The 19,411-nt window shown below is 43.4% G+C and overlaps 1 protein-coding gene across 4 annotated transcripts; it reads right to left on the bottom strand.

The window, feature by feature from the left end:
• On the bottom strand, positions 1 to 18,426 carry LOC147301895 (SLAIN motif-containing protein 1-like). 4 transcript variants are annotated; one of them, XM_086282035.1, is made up of 10 exons: positions 17,866 to 18,426; positions 16,216 to 16,358; positions 7,269 to 7,412; positions 6,982 to 7,101; positions 4,131 to 4,280; positions 3,332 to 3,715; positions 2,620 to 2,631; positions 1,986 to 2,135; positions 1,545 to 1,866; positions 1 to 1,138 (listed from the first exon to the last, which is right to left on the bottom strand). In XM_086282035.1, the coding sequence occupies exons 1-10, from the start codon at positions 18,258 to 18,260 to the stop codon at positions 1,063 to 1,065; spliced, it is 1,896 nt and encodes a 631-aa protein (XP_086138161.1). In that variant the 5' UTR covers positions 18,261 to 18,426; the 3' UTR covers positions 1 to 1,062. The 4 variants fall into 4 exon arrangements, with proteins under 4 accessions (XP_086138161.1, XP_086138162.1, XP_086138164.1 ...); XM_086282036.1 differs by lacking the exon at positions 2,620 to 2,631 and having other exon boundaries at positions 17,866 to 18,425; XM_086282038.1 differs by lacking the exon at positions 6,982 to 7,101 and having other exon boundaries at positions 17,866 to 18,425.
• Positions 18,427 to 19,411: the final 985 nt, after the last annotated feature.

Here is a 19,411-nt window from a genome sequence, read left to right as displayed (position 1 = left end):
TTTAATTTAGAATATTTTATTAAAATGCTCACTCATTCGGTCTATCACAGTAACAAAAGTGTCAGGGTTTTGTGAAATGTGCCGTGGTCAAATATTACAAACAGACGGTGCTACATTAGGCTGCGTGTTAACTGTGAAACATCCCCAGAACGTTTTACTAACAGCCGTTTACTCACTTTAAATCCATAAAATCAAATACAGATATATTAAAAAAAGAAGTGCAAGTGTTAGTAAACAGAACAAAAAAGAAACAAAGTTGAGAGATTTTATACAAAAGTGCAACAAGAACCGTTTCCTCTTATCGGTCAGACAGTTTTAAAGTGTTAATATGCACAAAACTTGTGTAAACATTCAGATATTTTGGTCAAGCGTCACGTTTAAAATCAAATATCGGATCAATTAATATATATGTATGCACACTTAATAGTTAGATTTGTACACGAATACGTCATTTATTACGTTTATTGTAAAAACTGGAGTAATTGTACCCAAATGCACAGGGACTGATTAAACTTTAGCAGCATTGTGGGCGCTCGTTGCCACAGGGAAAAATCTCCTGATTAGTCAAAATTATTTATTTATTCAAAATAAATGTGATATAAACAAACACACACAGCATCACGAGGCTCATTAAAAAAACCCAAACAAACTGGCAGCCCTCTTCAGCGGGTTAGTATTACTGGTACCCATCAGCCAGCGGTTTATTGCACAAGAGCAGCAGGGAACAGCGCCCCCTTGGCACAGACCACACTCGTCGATTGTGAAGCAGTCAGTGAATTCAAGGGCTGACGTGCAAACGCAGATTAAGAAAACCCGACTTCCCCGAAGAAATTCTGCATAGACTCTGAGAGATCGGTTCACAAAGACCCTCGGCCGACCTTTCTATGCAGGATCTCAGATTTAAGGTCATCAACAGTCACTTTTTTTGGGTCAGAAACCTTTCAGCATCTCCACGGGCAAAAAACAAAAAAACAAAAAAACCCTTGATGCTGAAGTGCAGCGAGTCGCCCCAACCAGCGGGGTGTTGCTGCCACTACTGCGCCGCCGCAAACGTCACGTCCATCAGTAGCAGCCGTCTCGCCAGGTGCTGTCGCGGAGGGCACTGAAGGTGGACAAGCTCTTTGGAGGAGTCAGTAAACTGAGGGAACAGGAGGACGACTAAAGTCAGAGGACAGACAAAGACATGATGTTCCACAACAGGTAAATCTAACAGACATTCGCTGGAGCCACATGTCTCAGGAAACCCACCAGTGCGGTGTGGATGACGAGTAACACTCGGTGCTTTGCCTCATTTCAAACTTTTAGTGTGAGTCCAAATGAATCTAATACCATGTGCTCCAGGGAGAGTGCAGCAACATCAGTGTTTGATGAGAGTTGTTGCTTCAAATGAACAAATTACACAGTACTCTTTATTTTTAAAAAGTAATCCATTATTTTACACATTTACTGACTATAGTCCAATGAGGTAGGTTTGTGTTACTTCAGATTGCGCAAGCAAACACACACACACACACACACACACACACCTTCTTTTTAAAGTTTACCTTCGTGCTGGTTGGGCCACCTTGCTGCGGGGGGTGGAGCTTGTGGTACCAACAAAGGAGGCAGGGCGGGGCAGGCTGCTGCGTCCAGTGTTTGAGGTGGTGGGTGTCCCTGCAGGTTTACTAAGCAAAGGGATCCCGCTGTTGGCCCCACCCCCCCCACTGCTGTTCAGATTAAGAGACTGGAGACTGATGGAGGTGGGCATGGAGGCGGAGCCCTTGATAGTGGGACTGACGTAGGCAGTGGCCTTCAGAGGTGGCCGTGACAATGAGGTGAAGTTCCCGACACTCTGGACTCTGTTTTGGAGTTGGCCTGGAGAGGGGACTGAAGACGAGAGGAGACAAACTGAAGTTAGTAAACTTACTTGGCTGGCGGCGCCTTCAAGGCGAATGAATTTTTGGGTGAGCTGTCCCTTTAATTAGAGAAGACAAGCAGCGTCTTACTGGAGGACTGCAGTCGAGCCAGTCCGCTGGACGAATCAAAGCTCTGGCTGTTACGAAGCAAAGAAGGGGAAGCACTGGGATTGGCTGGTATGGGCACACTGGGCATGCTGGGAGCTCTGACAAGGTTAGGCATGCTTCTCCGCAGCTTATCTAACACAGACAAAAACAGCCAACAGATTTAAGGCGTCCAGAGCTGCGCCAGGCCAGATTAATAAAGTTATCTGCAGAGTCTGCAAACAGAGAAGCTTCCAAACAAAAACACAGAGACAAATAGAAACCTTCAGATGCTGAACTATTTTTAAAGATGCCTCAAAGCAGCCTCTGATCTTCTTTATACTGCTAACAGTTTCCAGCCCCCCACAGTCAGATATACACTCCTAACTTGTAATCCCATCAAACTCTCGGAGTCTCCGCCTCAAAATGGAAACACATGCCAGCCCGAGAGCTTTAAGAGCAGTTGTACAAGAGGATTAGAAAGAGTTTATGAAGCAGGTAGAGCGTCAGCGAGGTCAGGACCGAGACACCGTCACAGTGTTAAAGGGGCGAGGTTCACAATTAGAAGAAAAAAATACTCAAATTAATGTTCAGAGATGATGTATGAGGTTAGATATACTGAACCATGTTATTGACTTACTCTCATATTCGGCTGGAGGCCATGATGAAGTTTTCCCCCCAAAACAACATGTCCAACGTCATACACGTACACAGCAATACACACAAATATCACACGCACAAAACATAAACACAGAGATAATTTATATTAGTACTCTTCAAAGCATTAATAGGTGCTGATTCTATCAAAAGATCATCAGTAGTTTTAATCCATGTCTGCTGATGGATGGAAATACCTTCTAGTGGCAGATTCTTAAAATCAGGCTTTGGTTCATCCTCATTAAAGGACTACACTCTGAGATTAAAGGTACAGTCAGGCTTTCAGCTTATTTAATAGACAAAAAAGAAAAGAAAAGAAAAAGAGGTGATATACTCATAAATTTGGAGTAGCGTGTGTGTGTGTGTGTGTGTGTGTGTGTGTGTGTGTGAGAGATTTGTACATGTATATTCTCATAGACATTCATTTTTGATATTGTTATAAGCTAATGTTAGGCTCGAGTGTCCTTAAAAGTCACTTACAATTTGATTACATTCTCACAACGTATTAGAGTTTAAGTGTCTGAGATCAAAAGTGTTAGATCCACTTTCATGAAAGTTTCACTAACACCAGCTGTTCTTCTGGTCTCTCAGGAAGCAGAAGACCAGAAGAATGAGCTGAAAGGGAATCTGTTCCTTGATAATTCCGCACAACAGCCTTGTTTCTTTATTTAGATCGAGTTTCCCCCTTTCCTCACCTGAACCTGGTCTGAAGCACTGTTGCTCGGCTGCGCAGGTGCTGCCCACTCCCAGCCCCAGCCCAAGACCCTGAGACTGGGCTTGGAGCGCAGGTTGAACGGCGAACCCAGCGGAAGGGTACGGGGGGGTGGAGGGGGTGGAAGGAGGGGTGCACAGGGAACTGGTGCTTCTTCGCCAGTCTCGGATGCTGGAGAAAGTGTGGGAGTGGGGCAGGCGGGTGAGGCGTGGCTGTGGTGGCGGCAGGAGACCGTAGTCTTCGTCGTCCTCCTCGTCTTCCTCCTCCAGGTCGGGACCGGCGCTGAGCTGGCTGAGCTGGAAGGTCAAGCTCTGGCTGCGGCGGTTGGCCAGGACGGATGAGGTGCTGGCGAGGTCCTGCCTTAGACCTGGGGGAGCGAGATATGAGGACCAGCGTGCAAAACACCCACCACACACGCACACGCACACACACAGTCATCACCTCCTGGGGTTAATGAAGCTGAAGTAGCGATGGGCTCTGAGATCTGGTGCCATATGTTAAATTATTAGGACGGGGGGGACAGTAGGGATAGACAGACGGACAGCAGGAGAAGTGAGTTGGCTCAAATGACACAGATAACCATAAAAAAGTGACCAAACAGCCAGAATGATTTCTACTGTCCTGAAATCATTTCAGAAACATCTCTTTCTGTATAAAGATTCAGATTTATAGTGCATTTTAAGCACTCTGGCAGGTGGAGCAAACAACTAACCAACAGTCTACAACTCAAATCAAAAATCAGGAAGTGCAGTCAGGGTACAGACGGAGGTCCTGCTACTTACTCTCCTCCTGCAGCCGGGCCATAACCTGGACATCAGTGAGGTCCTGCAGCTTGTATCCCAGAGCAATGGAGTCATCCTCTGCCTCAGATGCTCCCAGGTCGCTGTCCATGGACGACTGCGGGCTGAGGGTGGAGCGCCGCAGGCTGCGACCTTCAAGTAAAAACAAGACCCAAGAAGTCAGACTTTCCTCTCCGATGTCTCACTTCATGCTGCACAGTTAAACAAATGAGGCAGGACTGCTCCGATGAGAGAAGTACCCTTCACTCTTCAGAGCGTCCTCCACATAAAGATGAGGGGTCCGGACTAATGGAGGGCGATGCTCGGCTCACAGAATTAGAGCCCATTAGGCAGCAGTGAGGCAGAAATATTAAGCCCGAGGTTACAAAAACCTCTTCACAGTTAACGATCTGCCTGATATCTGCTCCCTGCGACTGCTCTATAAAGTAATCCCTTCCATCAGTGCCATTATTCTAATTACTTTAGTCTTATTTGACTCACACAGGCCAGGATTTCTGCACCTTTACGAGCTTCTTTAACGCGGGCCGTCTCTGAATCTTTGAAATTAACTCCTACCAATCAAGAAAGGAACATTAAAAATGTCTGTGGGTTGTGCTGAGTGACACAGGTTTCTCTGGATAGACAAGTGAGACTTTTGAGATCAGCACAAATGACATTTCCTTCACTTCCACTTTGGGCACAAGCTCAGGTAGGTCAACGGTCAGCTTCTTCAGGTAAAACAAATCCCATAATAGGTTTTTTTTCCCTCCTTCAGGTCGATGAGTTTGTCATATTTTCTTGTGTGAAGTAATTTGTAACATGCCTTCAGGGAAGCACTCTATAAATAAAGCCTCATTAAAACTATCGCAGTGAAGTTTTAGAATATTGTTGCTGTGCAGTTTAGATCAGAGGTGCTTTTAATAAAAGGCCAGGGCTAAGTGGTTGTTCCTTCAGTGGGTAGAGTACATACCAAACGGGCTGCACCACCTACAGGAGCTGTTTGGTCATAGAAATGAGGCCATGAAGCTCCTGTCACACAGCTTTAGTGCTGATGTTAATGCCAGAGGAGGTTTGGAGCTCCGCGGTTACAAGTCAGCAATCAGTTCCCCGATCTGCAACTTTATGTGGTTCTGCTGTGGTTTCTAAAAGCTTCCTCTTAGCAATACCAAAACTTACAGCTGATGGTGGAATTTCTCCATGAAACTGTACAATGAGGAGAACACACCTGTTGAGAATAAGACACATTTCTGTTCTAAGGCCTTTAAAATTATTTTTCAGACTCATCTACTCTTAAACAGTCGTTCACACCGATCACAAAATTTCGTAGGAGGAATTTTTTGGCATTCATTTTTTGAATCAATCTCGATTTTTGAGACTTTTCACATGCGAATAAACAGATATGATCAATCGGATCATTGCATTTGTGGTCGTAGCTCCAAAACGTGCACCGGTACCAACTACACAATGAGATGGAAACAGCAGACGTTGCTCCGGGGTTAATCGGCTCTCTCAAATCGTTTCCCCAACATCTAGACCCAACTCTCCCAACAACAGTTCAAAATGCCTCACTGACATCCTGAAATAAGTACTAAAGCAGCTGTGATACAACTTCAGCTCCCGGATCAAACCATTAAAGCGTCCCTGCTGTCGCCTGCTCATGAGAACCGGATGAACCCACAATCTCAGTTTCTTCCTTTTCTTGTTTAGAAACATCAGGACCAGCTCAATCTCACTTCACCATGACTCATGCAATGCAGAGCTTTTGGTGCATTTAAACGTTATGAGACACTTGCATATGAAAAATTGGGAATTTCGCATCGTTTTTCTAAATGCTTTCAGTGTGTAAAAGCCTTCACACATTCTTGGAGCCGTTTTAGATTTATAGTGTACATATTATGTATTAATACAATCTGTGCTACTCTCTTACACATCAGTCTTTTCATTTCCCTTGTTTTCACTGTTTATGTAAAACTGCTGCAGTCTCACAATATAAGGTTCTCACTACGCAACTGTGGCACTTTATCCACCTTGATTATTTGTTGTTGACTATTTTTATTCCTTATCCTGCTGCTGTAATATTAATAATTTCCCTTGTGGGACCAATAAAGCATCTAACTATCACATTTAGTGCTTCAGCTGCCATAGTGTGTTTAACCTTTTCATATTTTTCCAGTATTGTAGCTTTATCCAAGCTTTCATCGGTAAGACGCTGCCAATCGTGCCTCTTTCTTGAAAGCGTGCTTATAGATAAATGAACAAACCCTGGGTTGACTGAGCCCAGCACAGAGCCCATTTGACAGCCCCGAACACATTGGTGGCACAGAGGAGGGCAGGGAGGTTCCCGTTTAGGAGAGCACGAGAAAAAGGCTCATTAAAGCCAGTGTCATGGAAATAAGCTTTGGGCAAACACCCACCACCACTACTTAGACCCCCCAGCAGTTATTTCTGAGCTACATTGCTCAGGATGTGAGCTCGCTCCCTTCAGGGCTGAGCAGTTTTATTCCCTGCAGCTTCGCCCTCTCCTGTGTCTGGAACGTCGTTTTTTCCATTGCTAATAATGCACTTGAATCCACTTTGCCTTCAAACAGGATTCACGTGCAGCAGTGAAATGTAGTCTTATAACGAGCAACAAGCAGGGCAGAGGAAAAAAAAAAAAGGCTGCGATGAAAATATATTCTTCAATTTCAACTTCCTACAGGAGGGAATGTTTGGAATAATGTATAAAAAGCTCGAGCATGACCCAGTTTTTTCCTCCCCCGGCACATTCGTATTCTGGTTACAATACGTATTAAATTTTTAATGTTTGTAAGGAATCAACATGTTCTTTTAAGAAGAGCAGCAAAGGAAGGCTTACTTCGGGTGAGCGGGTGAGGGAGGAAGGTGGGAGTCCTCTCAGCTACGGGGGAGAGCTCCTTCCCGATGGGACTGAGAGTCCGATGGAGGAGAGGGTGGAGCGGGGAGGAGAGGGAAGGAACTGAGGCACAGAGGGAGGGGAAGCCAGTTTTGGGAGAAAAAGATGTGACAGACAGCTGATTCATGAGTGAAAGTTGCACTGATGTTCAATTCTGGACAGTACTCGAGGAAATTTAAGTCCCAGGCCAGCTGATTATGATGCTTTGAAAAAAGATAAAACATTGGTACCGTGTCTTTCAGACGGCTGAGGAGTGGAGCAGGGCTTGGTTGGAGGGGAAGCACTGATAGGAGACACTCCAGCAACTCGACTCAGAGGAGGACCGGGAGAGGAGGAAGGAGAGGGGCTGGATAGGGAGCTACGCCACCTGGAGACTGAAGGAGGGAGAAAACAAGCACAGAGTTAGCATATGTTTAATACAAACTGTTACGTTTCCCTGTCAGACATGACACACCAACTAAAAGCTGTGGGCGGATAAAGAAACAAAAGAAAGTCCCACCCACACACACCCACACACCCACACACACACACACACACAGGACAGTGTGTTTATAAGATTTCTGCTCTTTTCAGCATAATTATTGGAATTTGTGAATATTCAGGAGTGCACAACAGAGCAAGTGTGCTTATCTAGAAGTCTAAGGGGAAAGTGGCCCAACTGCTCACTTTATTTACTTAGTAAATTTACATTTATAGTCTTAAACATTGGTTTCAAGTCTAATTTAATACAAGATCAGGTTTACTTTATAAATGTTAGTCCAATATAGAGAAATTAATGATAAAAAGCAGAGTATTTAGTAGTGGATACTCTGGTAATAATGACTTAAGGAGTGACTACCTCTTGATAAACAAGCCACCTCCATGTGAGTACATCGACCCATCTAACAAAAACTACCCCCCCCCCCCCCACCCCAAAAAGAAAAAAAATTATATTTTTATTTATTATACTTTTATATAAACTATGGTTTCACATTAAGTGTGCATTATCCCAAAGGATGAAGTAGTTTTTAGTACATGCACCATTCATGCTTTCAGTGCAGGGGTGTCAAGTCAAACATCTGGTCCAGGGGACAGAACTGGGCCACCAAACTGACCCAGTGGACAGCTTTAGAAAATGTGACACTTGGAAAGTAGAAGGATACTTGCACAAAATATTGTACTTGTCAAAAGTACAATATGTCAAAAGACTTCACCCAAGGAATGGCATACCACACCAAAGTAGGTAGAAATGTAGGCGTTCTTTACCATTAGTATTCCAACACCCAACTTTGGAGACAAAGTTAGAGAGGCAAGGCTGGAATTTATTGGACAAAGGGTGTTAAATATGGAAGAAGGGAAAGAGTTTTCATGCTATGAGGGAAACAACTGGCAGGTAGACATGTTTATCGATGAGGCAATGCTGTAACTTCATTGGTCCAGCGCACATAAAATCAAATTGGGCTGGATGGTGCCCACAATGTAAAATTAGTCTGACACCACTGATCAGTGGAAGTTACTGAGCTGACACACTCATTTATTTAAATAAAAACATTCCCATATTACATGAATGATGGGAAGATCAAACATGTTGCTAGACTGTTCAGGACCATGTAGCAAAGGCCAATACTGAGAATATGCAGCAGCTTGTTAGAATTAATACACATTAACATTTGATTTCACTCACTTCCGTCGATAGTTCATATTTTGGTTCTGTCTCTATATAAAAGTGAAGTTCCATCATACAGCTCCAACTGCCCAATAATATTTTAGTAAAAATCTTTTGGAGAATCTCTTTGACTAATTTCAGATAAACACATTTGCTTTTATTTGCAGTGCAAATTTTACATCAATCTTGTATAAAATGAAAAAGATTTCCTAACATACAAAAACATTTTTATTTTGAACAGATCATATTTCATTAATATAGGGATATACACATCCGTTATTTGGAACAGATATCTGAACTTTTCTGCCAATAAGTGCTGATTTAATCATTTTTGCCAGTGTTAGCTGCCGTAAGCCTCTTTTAGCCGGCGTTAACCTCCGTTAGCGAAACCTTGAGGGTAGCTCTAGCATTGTTAGACTTACCACACATCTGTCAGACTATGATGTGAGAATGAAGTCAGACTCTTGGTCAGATAAAAAGTTTTCAGGTCACTTGACCTTATCATTAGCTGGTGACTCTTTGAGACACTTTTTCACTGCTTTTGCAAATAAGGAACTCTTCTCAGATGACAGTACTTTATCATATCTTAACTCTGAAGCTGCAGAAATGAATTAAAATTTGTCTATGACTTCTCTTCTCGTATGTGGCCGGTCTCTAGCTACATACATAAAACAAGACTGAACAGTGTGTTCAAGGTGGCGGGCCAATATGACAAACCTGCACCTACGTATTTTTAACAGATTAATTCTAAGTTTGAGAACACAGTTTGTCGGAATACATAATTATGCACTTATAAATATATATTTATGAGCATAATATTATTGTTTTTCTGTTAAAAACGACTGACTGTAACATTTTAAGCTCAGAGTCGGGTAGACGTAGAAACTAGAAGGACATCACTGAGAAGCTTTTATTTCACTTACAGTAACGACTTGTTGCCAACTCGATTAATGTCCTTTTACACCACCTGTGCCTCGATAGCGCTACATCAATGAGTGCAGGAGTGGGAATAAAGGACAAACTAGAGTGTAAATGAGCCGTAGTCCTCATTTCCTCACAATGAATTGGTACTTCACACCAGCAAGCATCCAAAATGAAACATGTTAACATTTTTGGGTGTAATGTCTCTTTAAATGCCATCAGTGAATATTCTATGGGACTTAAAAAAAAGGGAAAAAAAAAATCACCATCAGTTCGACTCTTTTGTTCTTTACAGCTCAAAATCAGAGATAAAAAGACAATAACCACACAAAGCCAGACATCACAGACGTCTTTGTGCACGAGGGCAGCGCCGTGCAGCCGCTACCTCACCAGCGGTGTCTGTCACCGACTGCTCTATTCAGCAGCTCAGCGCCGAGGACAAAGCAGGATTCAACACAACAGAGACGCTCACACAATGCAGCTGTACCTGGTGCTGTGCGCCTCTCACACAAATACTATTCATAGAAAGAAGAAACATGACAGCTTTGAGACACACACACACACACACACACACACACACACACACACACACACACACACACACACACACACACACACACACACACACACACACACACACACACACACACACTCTTTTGGAATCAGAGGTGAATAAAAGAAAATACTGCTTGTATTATTTAAAAGGTGTGCGAGTAAGGCTGGTGTCCGCACAGAGATGCGAGGGAAATCTTTCTCTCCTTTACCTGTCAATGTGAATATAAAAGCATTTAGCTACGAACCTTTCATGTACACCGTTGCTATGGCAACAGCTCTTCATTTCATCACGGCAAACCTCGGGTGGGGGAGAGAGAGCTAGTGGGCCAAGTTGGTGGGAGGATTCCTCTGCAGAGGATGGTTAGTGTGTCGAGTGGAGGTTTAACTGCTTCTGATGCAACAAGGTGCACAGCCGAGGCAACTTCAGAGGATGCAGCCGAGTCAGGGAGTCGAACTCTGTGACCCAAATACTGAGACTGCAACGGAGGCTAGTTTAAAGCACATGGAAGGTTAGCATGTGATCAGCAATGCAGAGGTGACACTCCAGCACAGTGATCACAGCAGCTGCAATATTCCTTAAGATTTGTTTGTCAGCACTCGCACTCAGCCCATCTAAAACAAGCCTGAGTTACCGTAGAAATGTGTCTAACTGGCAACATGGCTCTCAGGAAGTAACTTGCTACAAACCAAGTGTGGCCGAAAAGATATGCTGTAATGAAATTCACAAGTATCGAGTTCTGGCTGCTACACCAAGACTTGAACAGAGTAGCTTTGCATGAGTCACAGTTCAAAATAATCCTCATTTTATCTGATTCTAGGCCTTTAGATCATCCTCTCTGAAACAAGACAAGAGGTTCCTCGCACAAGATTAAAAGCAGGTGGCTTCTGTGCCTGAGATGACCAATTCATGATGTTTCCTACTGATGTCATCATAAAGATGAGGAAAATGAAGAAAATCTAACAGAGGGAGGGGCTATTTGATCTTGATTAAACCACAATTTGTTCTGTTAGATGCTCAGAATAACCCAAAGTTCAAAGTGACATCTGGTTTCCGACCGGTTGTATTCCTGTATCAAAGCCACGCTGCCGAGCACCATGTCATTTTACAGTTAAATTGTCATCCTGCAGCAACTACGTCACTATTTGTGGAGGACTTCCTGTTTCAGATTTGTGAGTTGGGCTGGTCTCTGAATTCAAGTCGTGAATGTGAATTTCCATGCATTCAGATTTGTAATTTTTGCCAGTTTAGTGCAATTAATCACTGTATAGCAACAATGAGGTCAAGTTGTCATGCAGTTCCCAACCCTTATCGACCTCTTGTTGTTGTGTTTCTGTCAGTGCGCCCCAGGGTGGCTGTGGCTACAATGTAGCTTACCATCACCAGTGTGTGAATGTGTGTGTGAATGGGTGGATGACTGGATATGTAAAGCGCTTTGGGGTCCTTAGGGACTAGAAAAGCACTATATAAATACAGGCCATTTACCATTTACCATTTGTTTTATGGCCGTCTTGACACGCCAATGTTGCTTTGAAGACGGCAGCTGACTACGAGTGGTTTCAGACATGGTCCCCGTCTTCAAAATGACCATTTCAAAAGGCAACACGATCACAAGTTCAGTGCAGTAGCACAGTAGCAACAACTTTGTCTCCCACGACCGGTTTCCTTTGTGTGACTGTAGCATCAGGATATGTCAGACTTTGAATGTGAAGTCGTAGCTTACTTGATTGTGCGTTATAGTCATATCAAACATGGCCACCTAGAGACTGGCACCATAAATTCAGCAGGAAAAGTGCTTAGCAACCAGACAGCTGGGCCCTCTTTTGCAACCATGTGTTGATCCTGGCTGGTCACTAGAAAGAAAACAGATTCAAGGCACTTTTCAATAGCACCAAACATGAGCACCAATTATTTGCCTTGGCAAACCTAAACTTTGACTTAATGATGGCATGATACCATTAGAGACTTGCTGAAACTGCATAAGGAGGCGGGGGATGCTTTTGCACAAAGAACAGGCATACATGCAGGCTTTAAATCTTGCCTCCTTTCTTTATTAATTGATTTAATCAAAAACATTACTGTCACAGTGAATTTTTGGATTGCGTTGGTGAATCTCCACTCTGCGCATCTAACAAGATTAAATTCAATGTTGCTCTTTCTGCAAGCTTTGCGGTTACAGTGTGAAGATTAGCCTTTCTACACCAACAGCCGGCCCTTGATGGAAGCAAAATTGCAGTGTAAGTGAAGTATTTCTTTGACTTTAACACTGCACATAATTACTTGATTCCTAAGTATGTGGAGGCTGAGCGGGATCGTATGCAGACGAGCGCGCCCACGCAGGTGAGTGGAGCTCCATCTCGCCTCATTAAAGGCTGCGGGCGTTAAGCTGCCTGTTCAGCTGAGGCCGTGGGAGCTGTCGCCTCCACTCACACTTCACAAGCAGCCCCATCTTACACACACACACACACACACACACACACACACACACACACACACACAAAAAACTACAAAGAGACCCATCGATTTGATGAGGACTCTGATAAGCACACGGACATCAGGACTGATGATCCTGATCTGCTTTTTCCAGGTCACCTGTCGATAAACTCCAAACACGAAATCCATTTTTACAGACCCATGAGGTAACCATGACAACACTAAGCCAAGCGGCGGCCTCACCACTGCCATCGATCCACTGGTCTGCTCCTTGCTTTAACCTGCTGGTATATTTACACCAACTTCCTGTTTTACTTGCTCAGATCTTTTCCGGTTGCTCAGTATCGCTAAGCGACGGCTGTAATTATGACAGACACGCAGGTCAGCTGACCTGGGCCTGATCTGCCTAAGAAGTGCCGACGGACTGCTGAGCCCTGCAGTGCATGGATGAAGGTGAGCCGACCTCAGACTGATCACCGTGACCACAGAGTACTTAGGAAGCATTACTGAGGTGACTGCTTATCTTACTGGCTTTAAAAAGTGGATCATTTAAAAAGAGCGCTAGTGACTGTGCTGCCAGCTGTTTCCATTCATCTCCAGACCTGCTGAGATTTCACCTCTCACAGGAAATGTCTCCTGCTTCTTAAGCTGATTAAACAAATGCAGTGTCACGTTACACTTGTGCTCTAGCACATTACTGCTGCGTCTTTGCATATCAGTCCAAACACCTCCCGTCTGACCATCACAGGTTTATCTGAACAACTTTGAGGGGTGAGATACATTTTTTAAACAGGATTTAGGTAAAAATGTCATGCCCCTGCCTTCATATTGGTAAAAAAGGGGATCACCATGATAAATTCTGGAAAACACTTTAGTGCACCAACCTTCGTTTCTTTATATATTGCTTACAAAGAGCCAGACGTTGTCATTTTCTAAAGAGTCACCAGTTCTAGAGGTTTTCTAAAGTGTTTCTTTGGACAATAGCTGCTTTTTCACACATTTTCAGTCCAGTCCTTCAGACAACAACATTTCTTTTCTTGAATCTATGAAAAATATCTGGAACTTCAGTGGATCGTTTGAGACCATTTCTGATGAGACTTCAGTGAACAAACATCTCAGTGCATTCCTATTTTATTGTACTTTTACCTTAGAGTACTTTATTTTTCTATTGTCCCTTATTTTTGTGTTCAATGTAAAGCACTTTTGTCACCTATAGTTGTTTAGTATTTGCTATACAAATAAAGTTGAAATTTCGTTGTCCAAACTCTATTTCTGCCTTAAATACTGTATTTACATGTTTCAATATAATAACTGCACCCATTTCTTATTTTACTAGCAAGATAAACAAATGAGTGGTAGCTCTTTTCTTGCTAATGGCTCCTCCAAAATAAATGGCACAGAGAAAATAGCTACACAAATATCAACAACTTTTGTGTGGCCGTTAGTTCGACTTTAATGCATGCAATGTTGGACTGAGCAAACTGTTCCGTCCACAAACAGTAAACCACCACTGAGAACACAACTTCTCTCATACACGATCCAAGACATGAAGATCAAGAAACAAGCTGCTCAAGCTGAGTAAGTTGAGAAGCCAAACAAGCAGCTGTCAATCTTGATTTTCAACAGGTAACAAAAGCAGAGATGAACAAGCTCATATTTTCTGCCTGTACTGGTTCATACGGCACAATCACCAAAACAGAGTGTGACGTTTTTCCTTCTCCTCCACCCCACGCAGTTTGCTGGCAGCTTTGTGCTAATTTCAAACAGGCAACTAAAACAAAGACCTTCTGTATGCATTTCATTTTAAAGAGATATTGGAGCAGACGAAGTTTGGCGTCATATTGTCAGAGCAATCGCACAGGTGACGTTTTGACATAAAAGGAACCTAATTAATAACCTTCTAAATACAATAGCACAAAATTTCTTGTAACACAACACCGCTCAATACAAACTCAGAAAATGGCCACAAGAGCAGGAAGAACAGTTTCAGCTGGAAAAACTAAAAATTAACATTGTAAAATAATACTAACAACAAAAACAACAAATTAATAAAAATAAATGGAGTGCAATTACACTTTTCTTATGCTGACATGCCGAGGCCCCAGCTGCCCACAGATGTGCTGACGTATCTAAAGTAAAGAGTCTTTACTTATTCATTACTGAATGAATTATTACACATTGCTCAAGTAAATGAGAAGCTGGGCTGTTTTTTTTTTTTTTTTTTTTAAGGGAGGGCTTTTCTATTAATTTCTATGTCTGCATTTGTATTCTTAGTACAGCTTTGCATGATTCACAGTATCAAAATAATCCTCTTATCTCATTATGTCCTTAAAGCTAGCTTTCTTCTGGTTGGATGGTTCTCACAAACAGAAGCTTTTGACAGCGAGTGGGTGGGGCTTGTACCTGCTCAGTATTATCATACTGGTGTGAAAAAATAAATGATTCAAATGTGTCTGCATGTCATTTTGAAACTCATGCTCAAACGCTGACACAGTTTTAAGGAATTCATCCACACTGAACAAAAACCAGTGTTGACAAATTAATCTGCTGAACCCAGGGACTCATCTCATCAGTAATACACTATACTGCCAAAAGTATTCACTCATCCATACAAACTATTGAATTCAAGTGTTCCAATCACTTTAGTGGTCACAGGTGTATAAAAATCAAGCAGCTAGCCTGCTTGTACAAGCAAGCTCCATAAAGACACAGAGGAGAGAATTTGGTGTAGAAGAACTTGACTGGCCTGCACAGAGTCCTGACCTCAACTCGACAGAACACCTTTGGGATTAATTCGATTGCAATCTGTGAACCAGGCCTTCATCCGACTGTACTTCTGGAAGAATGTTCAAAAATTCCCATAAACGCTCCTGAACCTCAGTTGAAGCTGTTGTGTCTGCAAAGGGCTGACATCATATCAAACCCTAAGAATGGGAGGTCACTTAAGTTCAGATGTGTGTGAAGGCAGATGAGTGAATACTTTTTGCAGTGTAGTGTATTTGTGCTCAACACATTTCTTTCTAACAAGCCAGCAGCTGTGCTGTGTGCAAGATCTGTACGAACTAACACCAACACTTCCTCCTGGCCAGCATTTGTGTTGTGAGAGACAGTAGGGGCGTGTGAGGTAGCGAGCGCTCTTGTTTTTGGCAAGACACTAAAAGCTGTGTACATCAGTTTTAAAATAGCCTGGAGGCGAGCGGCACCCTGCAAACTAATCCGCTGCCTCAGCCTTTGGTTTTAGCGTGCACTGAACAACAGAACTGCGGGGACTTCAAGCTCTGAAATGCTCCCAAGATAAAGATGCATTTTATTAAGAGAAACCGTCTTGAGAAACACCCACAGGCTGAACTCCAAGTTAATGAGGAAGAAACTCCCACTCTTCACTCATCTACTCAGAGAAATATCAGACTTGATCATCTTTCTTGCAGCAGTAGCTACAGCAGTGCTCCCAGCAGCAACTTAATCATGTGGCTTGTGTCCTCTTTTGCACCATTGACCTGCACAGCCAGGTGTGTGCAATCCAACCTCCCTGGGGGGCGGGGGCGGGCGGGGGGGGGGGGGGGGGGGGGGCAGTCAGAGTCGTTTTCTCTACACACAAATTACAAACAAACCAGTTGACTCGCACCTTGCTCTAGCCGGAGGGACAGCGACCTTCTGGCGGCCTCCACCTCCGATTTGGGGCTGTCCAGAGCCTGCCGGCACCACTGCAGCGGTGTGAGGGCGTCGCTCGTGGTCTCCGACCTGCGGTCCTTTGATGACACATATAACCTGGAAAGAGAAGCAAGAGTGAACTAGACTTCTACAATTTCTATGAGCTCTGATAGGAGACTCTGGCCAATCCCAGATCTTTCCAAACATGATCAGGGGAGCAGTTTAAGAGACTACAAAGAGCTGGACAGTGTGTAGACTGTGGTGGGGACAAATCTGGGAAAGCCAAACTCAAAGGTCAACAAAGACTTACTCTGTAGTAAGGTGCTTGAATGCTCATTCATTCTGAAAGCCAACTGGAGCTTTACTTATTTAGCCTATAAACCAAGTAGTCCATCCTAATGTTTCAGGGCGTAGAGATGATGTTACTGCCCAACAAACAGTTCAAAACCAAAGAGTGTGTTTGTGTAACTCTGAGAAAAGCGGTAAAAGCTCACATTTGAGATGGCAAAACAAGAAAACACAAATTACTGCCACTGTTTTGCCCAAGTTTGTGCTTGAAAGACATCTAAAACCAGTACTTAACAATGCCCACATGAGAATTTCCTCCTTTTCTGTCATAAGAAGCTGTGGTCAGGCATTTACATACACAGGCCTGTTAACTTGTTACCCATCATGATCGATTACACCTGGTAGTGTCTCTTTGCGACTATTAAAATATATAGACAAATATTACTCTTAATGCCATCTTCCTCTTTTAAAACTTCTGTTTCATGTCAACATCCTCCTCACTACATATCTAGCCTTAATCACGTGCCTATTCTTTTAACTCAACTCTTAGCTGTTGAATACAGATAACCAACTCAATCTGGATAATTCAGTGCTGTGACATACATATATAATCTCTCAGCACACAGTCCCTGACAGATCGCACTCCAGACTCCATCGTTCCTTTTGCGCCACCAACTCGTTTCCTCCACCAACTCGTTTCCTCCTGAGTCAGAGAAATCTGTCTCCCACTCAGTTTGAAGGTGGTGTCAAGCCTTTTTAGAAGCAAGGAAGAGGCTCAAACAGAGTGGATCAGATTATTCTGACAGCCCGGATGCTGCTGCTCTGTGGGCAACATGGAAGAAGCTGAATTATAGATTAAAACCCCGGCTGACATCAGGTGAGAGTGTGACCTGAAGGGGACTGAGTGCACACCCACACATGGAGATCTGTCATATTCATATCTATCCATCTATCTCTATCTATCCATCGCTACAAGTGAAAAAAATGACCACTTGTATTAGTTAAATGCAGCCCTGGGTCACTTCCTGTTTATGAGTTTGCACAACACCTCACAAGCTGTGACAAAAATCAGCAAAAAATTTCACTTCCTTAATTTGATTTAGTCCTCTCTGCAGCCACTCCACAGCAAAACACAAGAAGTGTTTCCCTGAAGCTTTAAAGGCAAGTGGCAGCACATAAGTAGGGCCTGATTAACTTCAAGGTGTGTGTGGCTTTGTTGGGGCACTGCAGAGGGCTGGAGCAGCTGAAAACAAAGCTTTAAAATCCCACATTTCAGTTAGAAATCACATACTACATGACTGAGCAATATATGGTTGGAAATGCAGTGTGCACTTACCAGGTTTCATCAGACTCCTCTGAGCAGCTCAGGGAATTCAAATCCAGAAGTTCCAGCTCGTCCAGAACCGACGGCTCGGATGCATCCTCCTCCTCCTCGTCGTCCTCCTCCCTCGCAGCAGCAGCCGCTCCATCCCTGCCGCTGTGCGGGTGGAAATAGTCGAAAGGCTCCTCGGGGGCGGAGAACGAGCCCAAGGACGAGTGGCACAGCAGGGTGGGCAGCGGGCTGGGGAGGCAGTATCCGCCGGCGCCGGCTCGGGTGCGCAGCTGCTCGTTCTGCCGCTCCAGTTTGCGCACCAGCTCCTGCAGCTTCTTCACCTCCAGCTCGGCGTTCAGGGTGTTGCTGTTGCAGTCCACCTCCGTCATGCTCGCGGGGTTCAGCACGGCCGCCTCCATTGGAGCAAAGAAAAGCACACGAAAAGACCACAATACCAGCCGCCTTCACCTCTACCTCCACCTTAAACCACAAATGGAGGACAGGTAGGGCCAAGCTGCTGCTGCTGCGCCCTCAGACTGCTTTCTGTATTCGGCAGCGGTAGTAATCTGTCTAGTACGCCTGTCTGGACGTTCACCCAATGGGAGACTACATAACTCCCCCCCTCCCTCCGACACATTTACACACGTACCCCTCCCTCTGTTCCTCTCCCGGCACTGATTACAGGTAGATGGTGCACCTGTCAGTCTAAAATGTGGGCTAATGTCCAACACACCTAACCGTAAACATATGACATTTATTTTTTTCATGCTGTAACACATTTCTATATTCTGCTTCACTCAATGCAAACACACGGCCTCAGTTAATATTTACTTATAAGCTTTTAACTAATTAATGATGTTATTTTATAATGAGATGAAGTTATAATTAGCAACAGACGGTCACACATGGCAGGCATTTGTGAAACTTTGGCGACATCTAGTGGTTGAAGTGAGGGATATATCAAATTAAATATATATTATTTAATAACAGAAATAAAACCGAAAAAAAGCCTACGTTCGTCCGGTTCTGCCTTTGACCTTTATCGGCAATATGTCGATAAAGCAATGTTTTTTCACTCTAGAGACTAAACTATTGATAAACTATCGAATTCGTCAATTTATTTATTAATAAAAAAACGTTACTTAGTAGAAATCACCAGTCACCCCAAGCGAATTTGTATTTCACCGTTATTAGCATACACTCCCGAAAACACCCGGATGCTCCGAATCCACGAAGCCAGTGCCCGAGCGTTAGTGTTGCACTGTGGGTAATGTAGGCCATGGATTTTGACAAAATAAAACGTAAAACGCGGAATAAAATCATATCTGGTTCTACTGCAGGTTGTTGGCAGCATATTTTATTTGATTAATTTGATTAGTAGATTTGTTTATATAAAAACTTTTTTTAAACACATCACCACAGTTGACTTGATTCAATCTAAAAAAAATTCTTAGTTTTGCTTCAAAAACTGCACAGTTTGCCGTAAAATCGTTACTCCTGCCTTTAAAAAAAACAAAAAAAAAAACAAAAATTAGCCTCGAGTCTTTAACATTTACTATAAAATAATCTC

Source organism: Aulonocara sp. 'chitande type north' Nkhata Bay, linkage group LG23 (genome assembly GCF_057382095.1).
Source record: "Aulonocara sp. 'chitande type north' Nkhata Bay isolate Kocher_YH1m ecotype deep benthic linkage group LG23, A_spYH_male_GT1.1, whole genome shotgun sequence".
Classification (NCBI taxonomy): domain Eukaryota; kingdom Metazoa; phylum Chordata; class Actinopteri; order Cichliformes; family Cichlidae; genus Aulonocara; species Aulonocara sp. 'chitande type north' Nkhata Bay.
This window is presented reverse-complemented; position numbering and strand designations above follow the sequence as displayed.